The sequence below is a fragment of the Humulus lupulus genome, chromosome 7 (assembly GCF_963169125.1).
Source record: "Humulus lupulus chromosome 7, drHumLupu1.1, whole genome shotgun sequence".
NCBI lineage: Eukaryota > Viridiplantae > Streptophyta > Magnoliopsida > Rosales > Cannabaceae > Humulus > Humulus lupulus.
This window is the reverse complement of record NC_084799.1, coordinates 7,206,136-7,214,123: the sequence shown is the minus strand read 5'-3', so window position 1 is coordinate 7,214,123 and position 7,988 is coordinate 7,206,136. Positions and strand designations below refer to the sequence as shown.

Genomic DNA, 7,988 nt, shown 5'->3' with positions numbered 1-7,988 from the left:
TTTGCTTGATCTTAGTTTCTGGTTTGTACAGTTGTTACACTTTTTTTTGTCATATGTTATTGTTTAAATATTGACCTGTCACCATTGAAAAAAAAAAGCATTTTCGTGTCACTATACTTAGCATCGGCCAATGGCATTAATTCAAGTCCTTGCTTTGGAGAATAAGAAGAAAATTCTAACATATATCTTGATTTTTCCATTATCAACCTGAGTTTGTGATGAGTTTGGTAAGAAACATGAGCTAATACTATATTTCCAAAATCTAAAGCTACAAAAGATAACACTTATAACCGCGAGAAAACAAGTTTATTCACGTATAATAATCATTAAGATAAGTAGCATAGATTCCATCACAAACTCCATATGATTTTTTAGTCACATCTTATTCAAGATCCTTCCTAATCTTTTATTTCTAAACCTTTCGCTTCCGAGTAGAGCTTGGTTGACCAACATTTGGGTTTATATTATTGAAAGTTCCTGCTTTATATTGTGGCAAAGTAGCCATGGGATCCTTCTCTAAATGTATAGGCTCTGGCAGTACTGAAACTTCCATGGGAGCTGGAGTCTTCTTCGTCATCATCTTCTCAACATTTGGGTCTGTACTTTAATTATGTTGTCATTTATCTTTGAAATTATATATTCTTCTCATATTGTTCTTAATTTCAAGAACTAGTCTTTTTCCTCTTAATATTCATTAGGGTTTAGAAGAGACTACAGAGCATTTTCTTTGCAAAGTAAAAAAAAAAGGTCAACGTAATTTGTAGTTTTTTTTATGGTGTCTTTTCTTTATTAGATTCGAATAATGAGATATTAGGAAATTAATTTATTTTCTAATTAGGTAAATATCGTAAATTAAATCGATTGATAATAATGTTTAGGTAGTTACCAATTTTATTTATTTAGTTTATAACTGGATTGTTGACTAAGAAACTATTAAAAGAGGCCAAACAAAAACATATAGATTTTGCTTCAACAGAGAAAACTATAGATTTTGCATTGTTATATGTAATGTATTAAATTTTTATAAAAAAAAATTAATAGAAAAGAATTACAATGGTACGAACTTATGCTATCAAGGATATAATAAGATGAAGAAATCTTATGACAAAGAAGAAGAATAAGAAGATGATGATAGAATTCCACCTCAACAATCAAGGCTTAAACCACAGCCTGGTGTTATATTTATCTTTGAGAGAACTTCTTTGGAAGTTGGCAAAAAAGTTATTCTAAATATTATAGTAACTTATTTGGATTTTAGCACATATATATACACAACTAGCATAGATTACTAAAATCCTAATTAAATAAAAAATTTAATCTAATTGTGGCCTTGATAAAAAAACTTTTTATAGTCCATGTTCATCATGTACGTATGGAGGTGGATTGGGTATATAAGGTAGTATGGGGGCTGAGGATATGGGAATAAGTTAGTGGGGTACATGAAAGGAGTGGGGTTTATAGGCATAATTGGGTGTAGATTATAGATGGAATGCCTATAGTCGTAGCAGTACGTGATGTTGTTGTTGTTGTTGAATGTGTTGTAATAGTTGTTGTTGCTGCTACTATCGTTGTTGAATGTGGAGTAGTTGCTGTTGGTATAGGTTTTGGGTTGTGCAACACGTGTTTGCTCCACGACGGCCCTTTTAACCTCCACACGCTTGTTCTTGAGGTTATGAAATGTGGTTTTTAATACATTTTCCACAACTTCTTCCTCATGAAAGGTAATGAATCCGAAACCCCTGCCTCTTCCGCTTAATACATCACGCATAATTTTGGTGTGCATCACTTTACCATATGTGCTAAAATATGATTTTAGTTCTATTTCCTCAATTTGGTGGGGAAGACCTCCAACAAAAATCTTATTCTTGTGGAAAATAACATTGTTGCTGATATTGGTTTCCTCTTCCGCATTCTGCATAGAATAAAAAGCAATAAACAATTAGCACAAATAAAAAATAAGAAAAAGAATAATAATAATAATAATAATAATATAATTACTAACCTGTGGATTACGAGTGGAATTAACCTGGAGATCAGGGGGAGTAGTTTGTTGAGAATCAATGAATTGAGGAACAGTATTGGAAACAATAGAACTATTGGATGACATCTTTATTCTCTTCCAAATCAATTGAATTTCAACACTTGTGTAAAGAAGAAGAAGAGTACATAGTTTTGGAAAACTTGTGAGATATGATGACAACTTTTATATAACTTTCGGTACTTATAATCCAAATAGGAATAGGACCATGATCAAATATTTAAATTTAAAGTAAATTTTTTTGATTTTTTTTAAGTATTTGAGATTATGTGTATTTAGCTAAGAGATAATAATAATAATAAATATCACTAAATTTTGAGAGTTTAAAGTTTCTTTTCACACTTTTTAAATTTGTATTTGTTACAAATAAAGAAAATAAAAAAAATCACCGATATAATATTAAGTTAGATAAAATCACAAGATTTTTCTCAAATTTAACTACAAAATAAAAGATATAATTAAAAAAATTAGAAAAATCTTCTTTTTTTCAGCATATAATATCTTTCTATTTAAATATAAAAAATTACGTATGTATTTTTACTTTATTATTCAAAATTCAATCTAAGTAGAGACTTTTATGGTAACCTATAAATCTTATCTGTATATATATGAACATATTGCCTAAGTTTATTTTGGTAGAAGAGAAGAATGGAGTTGGGAAAGTGAATAAAGTGTTGAAGAAATATATCAATGTCTGATATATTTATTATGGCTACTATAAATTTTTATATATATTAATTTTTTTTTCCGTTGTCGTCTAGTGTAAAATGAAAACTAACATTCCTTAAAAATATGAAAAGGAAAAAATATTTATAATTATATTCGGTTAATGCAATTTAATTTATTATTATTATTATTATAGTAATAAACAAAACGTGATCATAAGTAATAAAGAAATGCTAAAATTTAAAAAGAGAAAATTAGATAACGAGTTGATCATATATAATTAATTGAACCTCTTAATTAAATTTTCTAACAAAAATAAAAAATTACGAACCCAATTACCACCAGCAAGCGCAGTGGCTTGTGCCTAACCATAAGAATCAAGTGTACCCCCAGCAATTCCTGCATTATTTATCTGCATACAATAATAAAGGTTATTATATATTGACATCCAAATATTTTATTTTATAAAAGCACCTAGTTTTGTATTTTAAAAAATAATACAACATAATACTTTTTAAAATTACGAACTATTTTTTTTCCATTTTTAAATATTTTTAAGTAATATACGTATATGGATTAAAGCTTATTGCAATTATATAAACATGTGTTTCATATTATCTTGATATTTAAATATCAAAACGTACCAAAATGTCAAGCTTCCCGAACTGGGTTTTGATGAAATCTGCCAAAGAAGCAATGCTATCAGGGTCAACGACATCAAGCCTGTGAAAAACGACATGGTCTTCTTCACGAGTGAAATTTGATTCTTTGATCAGTTTCTCAACAGCTTCAAGACCCCTCTTTTCATCTCTGGCAGTTAAAACAACCTTGATGCCATTTGAAGCTAATTGTCTGCATATTTCAATCCCAATCCCCTTGTTTCCACCTGTAACAACAGCATAACTGAACATCAAAAGTAAATACAAAAATTATCAAAGGCCAAATTTTAGAATTTTTTTTTTTTTTTTAATGAAAAACATTCCTTAAAAATATGAAAAGGAAAAGATATTTTATAATTATATTCGGTCAATGTAATTGAATTTATTATTATTATTATTAAATTAGCTAGATTGTTTCCATTATTATATATTTTTTATGACTACTATAATTAATTTTGTTTCCTGTTGTCGTCTAGTAGTATTAGGTAAAATGAAAACTAACATTCCTTAAAAATATGAAAAGGAAAAGATATTTTATAATTATATTCAGTCAATGCAATTTACTTTATTATTATTATTATTATTATTATTATTAAATTAGCTAAATTGTTTCCATTATTGTATTATTGACTCTATAAATATCTAAACAAATTATAATCTCATAACCTAAAAAGAACTCTAATTGACATTTGTTTTCGAAAATCCACCACGTTCTTCCTCAGCGGCACCTTGCGCAGGCCACAATCTCTCTCGGGAGTCTCACAGCAACCGTGGATCGGCCTCTCTCTGGTAATACATTGTCCAAATGATTTTTCTTTCCAATAAATTAGTATTGATCTTATATACAGAGAAAAAATCTACAACATAAAATAAAGCAACTTTTCGGATTATTCTTGGTATATCATGATAGTGATAGCTAGCCAATATTGATTCTTAGTTACGATTACGAATATTAATTAATTTTAAATATTTAAAATCATCCTAGGAGAGCGACTATAGGGTTTTTTTTAAGTTATTATGATGATTTGAGCAAAGTGAAATAGGTAAACAATTCCTTTGATTGATTTGGCTTTATATTTGTGAGATTTTTGTTTTGTTTAGTTTGGGGATATATAATTTTTCTTTTTTATGGTGGGTCTGTTAATTTGTTAGTTTTTTATGCGATTACAGTAGTGAGAATCTCCTCAAATAAATATTTACTTATTTGATTTATTTATTTTATATTTGACTTGTTCTCTAAGAAACTATCAACTTGTTTTTTCATTGTTATGTGTAACTGTTATTTATAGATATATTCCTCTAATTTTATTATTTTCTTTTTATTAACAGAATTAGCATTACAATGGTACCACCTTATGGTATTAAGGGTAATAAGATGAAGAAATCTGAGAGATATGATAAAGAAAAAGAAGAAGATGGTTCATTTGAGATTGAATATGGAATTCCAAATCCACCTCAACAATCTCAACAATCAAAGCCCAAACCACAAGCTGGTGTTATATTTGTCCTTGAGAGAGCTTCTTTGGAAGTTGGCAAAGTTGGAAAGGTCTCTCTCTACTTTATATTTAATTCATCTTATCTATATATATATATATATATATGACCAAAAATTATGTTAGGCCGGCCGGCATGTTTAATGATATATATATACCTATTTATTTGCTAAATTACTAGCTAACCACTAAAATTCGTTAGCCCAACAAATTTGATCTCTACATAAAATAAGTCTTAAGTTTTTGACTAAATGCTATTTCTTAATCACGACCAAATTTTTGTTGTAACTTATGACATTTATTTAAAAAAAATGTTGTGATTAAATGGTGGTCACTAAATGATAGACTATATGTGGGTATATATAGGGTACCACTATAGTATTGATTATTTTTAATCACAACCTAGATGTATTTTTTAGTATTTTCGATACATAAATAAGTTAATTCTAATTTTTTTACATAACGGAACCTCTTATAATTCTTTAAGAAATTCAAAATAATTTAGGATATTAAAATTAAGATTCAAACAATTTGTTGTACGCGTATGAATCCTAATTTCGACATCTGAAATTTCTTGAAAAATTGTGGGAATTTACTTGTAACTACATTATAAACAATCATAATAGAGTTAATCCATGTACCGAAAATACTATAAATACTACCAAAGTAATTTTCGCATATATATATATATATGTATTTACCTACAAAGCTACCTTCCCATTATATATTGTACTTGGTATTCTTCTTTAATTTCATTGTGTGCATATACCTTTTTCTTATTTTTTCTCTTGATTATATTTTTGTTTTTCTATCTTTTCACATCAGACTTATCAGCTTTTAAACTCTGACAATCACTCAAACTTTTTAAGGAACAATGGCAAAAACGAAAGTGATTACCGACCTGATATTGTCCATCAGGTTTCTCTTCTTCTTTCATTTTTTTTAATTAACCAAAAGTGTGAATTTGACTTGATTATACTAATTAATTAAGATTATTATAATTGTCAAAATGTGCAGGCCCTTTTGGCCATCTTAGATAGTCCACTTAACAAAGCTGGAAGGTTAAAAGGATTGTACGTAAGAACTGAGAAAGGGGTTTTAATTGAAGTGAAACCTCGAACTCATTTGCCAAGAACATTGAAACGTTTTTATGGTCTCATGTGTAAGTACTCACTCAAGTTATCACAAAACATAGCGTATTTTAGTATGTTTGTTTGTTCACTATTATTTTCATCTAAACGTTGCAGCGCAACTGTTACAAAGGCTAAGTATAAAGAATGAAAAAACTCATGCAAAACTTCTGCGTGTAATCAAAAATCCTGTAACTCAGTATTTACCTATCAATTCTCATAAAATCGGTGAGCTTTTAACTCTTGCTTCTCTTTAATGAATATTGATATTTGACACCTCATAATTGGTTAGCGATACCCTATAATATTTATTAAATTCAAATATGTGATACCTAATATTGAATTGCACCAATAGCGATACGTCAACTCTTTGTAGTGTTGGACACCACTGGTGCCCTTAGCAATTCTGTATCATATATTTACATTTTATAACATTTATATTAACGAACTTAATATATATGTTTGAATGAAAGGGTTCTCTTTTAGCTCGGAAAAGTTGATAAAAATGAAAGATTACGTCCATAACTTTGAAAGTGATAGAGACATCGTTTTTGTGGTACGTACAAAAATGTATTATAACTTTTCTAGTGTGAATTTTCTAATAAATGTTATGTGACTCATATTATGCATGCATTTGGATCAGGTTGGTGCAATGGCTCATGGAAAGATTGAGCCGGACTATGCCGATGATTTTATAGCTGGTAAAAGTCTTTCTTCTATTTGAGCACATTTTCTTATTTGTATTGTTGTTTTTTTTTTTTTTATCTTTGAACATTGCTCTTTTTAACTTGTTATTTGTTGTAATTTTGTTTGTTTGTTTGTAGTTTCTAATTATCCGCTGAGCGCTGCACGTTGTACCACAATGATTTGTCAGTCGCTAGAGGAAAAGTGGAACATAATTTGAAGAGAAATTCGTCTCTACTGTTAGGATTAGCTATTAAAAACTAAACTATTTATAATTGTGAGAGAATTTCATTTCTAGTCCCTCGTTTTTGTTTTTGATTTCCAAGTTCAGATTTATGGAATTTAAATAAAACATTTTTTTTAACAACAATTTAAATAAAACATTATCTACTTTTGTGAAACCCAATTTTTTTCCAATCACTAGAATGCAAGCAATTAAAACAAGAATCCTTGACAAGAAAAGTATAACTACTACATATAATACAAACGCTAGACTTTTTTGCCATCAAAATAATAGCTTTAACGACATTTGTCAACGCAATTTGGAGCATTATTGTGACAGGAAATAATTCATTTCACCAAAACCACTTACAAAAGGTCAATTTACACAAAACAATAATAAAAAATAATGTAGGTCATTTGTATCTTTAAGTAATTTACTAAACGGCATAGTATAAACAAAAGTGTTTATCCTAAATAAAAACTACAATGAATATTTGTGTTTACTATGTTTGCATAAAAATAAACTTAAATGTATATTGTTGAAAACAAGTTGCAAATTATGACAATGGTGTTTGTCCCATACCAAGATCAACTAATTAGTTGACTTCAATTTGAGGAATAATCATATCATAAAAAAAATTAAAAATAACAACAACTAAGTTTACTTATAGCTCAGCGAAACACAATAAATCAAAATATTAAACTTTTTTATAACATCTTAAATAAAAAAAATGAACAAAACTTTATGGAACAATATATGGACCATAAAAATTGATAGAAACAACAACAAAAAAATAATGCAGTATTTTACCGTGCATAGCAAATGCGACAACAAACCTACAAAAACAGCCTGTTTTCGTTTCGTATTAGAAAAATGTCACTCAAAATTTTCCATCTAACTAAAAGCATTGCTGTATCCTTAAAGATAAAATGTGGATTTGAACCACTTTTCTGTGCACCATAATTTGTGTTAAGAAATTAGCAACTTAATTTTCTTGTAAATAGATTAGTGAAAGCAAAATATATGCGGAATAATAAGACAGACAATTCACATGGTTCACCAAATTATGACTACATTCACGACGAACTGCTGCAT

General features: G+C 28.3%; 2 protein-coding genes across 2 annotated transcripts; one reads left to right on the top strand and one right to left on the bottom strand.

Annotated features, from left to right (window-relative positions):
• Positions 1-412: 412 nt before the first annotated feature.
• LOC133791305 (uncharacterized) lies at positions 413-2,107 on the bottom strand. Its single transcript, XM_062229231.1, has 3 exons — positions 2,003-2,107; positions 1,512-1,912; positions 413-602 (listed from the first exon to the last, which is right to left on the bottom strand). The coding sequence occupies exons 1-3, from the start codon at positions 2,105-2,107 to the stop codon at positions 413-415; spliced, it is 696 nt and encodes a 231-aa protein (XP_062085215.1).
• Positions 2,108-4,705: 2,598 nt separating this feature from the next.
• LOC133789403 (uncharacterized) lies at positions 4,706-7,076 on the top strand. Its single transcript, XM_062227243.1, has 7 exons — positions 4,706-4,909; positions 5,682-5,774; positions 5,874-6,018; positions 6,104-6,214; positions 6,460-6,542; positions 6,630-6,687; positions 6,811-7,076. Exons 1-7 carry the CDS (start codon positions 4,706-4,708, stop codon positions 6,888-6,890), a joined length of 774 nt encoding a protein of 257 aa, XP_062083227.1. The 3' UTR covers positions 6,891-7,076.
• The last annotated feature ends 912 nt before the right edge of the window (positions 7,077-7,988 follow it).

Bases quoted from the DNA above. Each gene is read 5' to 3' on its own strand.
- LOC133789403 (XM_062227243.1), top strand. From the start codon at position 4,706: ATGGTACCACCTTATGGTATTAAGGGTAATAAGATGAAGAAATCTGAG. The intron at 6,543-6,629 runs GTACGTACAAAA...CATTTGGATCAG, and splicing joins ATAGAGACATCGTTTTTGTG to GTTGGTGCAATGGCTCATGG. The intron at 6,688-6,810 runs GTAAAAGTCTTT...GTTTGTTTGTAG, and splicing joins TGCCGATGATTTTATAGCTG to TTTCTAATTATCCGCTGAGC.
- LOC133791305 (XM_062229231.1), bottom strand. From the start codon at position 2,107: ATGTCATCCAATAGTTCTATTGTTTCCAATACTGTTCCTCAATTCATT. The intron at 1,913-2,002 runs GTTAGTAATTAT...TATTCTATGCAG, and splicing joins ATTCCACTCGTAATCCACAG to AATGCGGAAGAGGAAACCAA. The intron at 603-1,511 runs GTACTGCTACGA...ACATAATTAAAG, and splicing joins AACAACAACAACAACATCAC to TACAGACCCAAATGTTGAGA.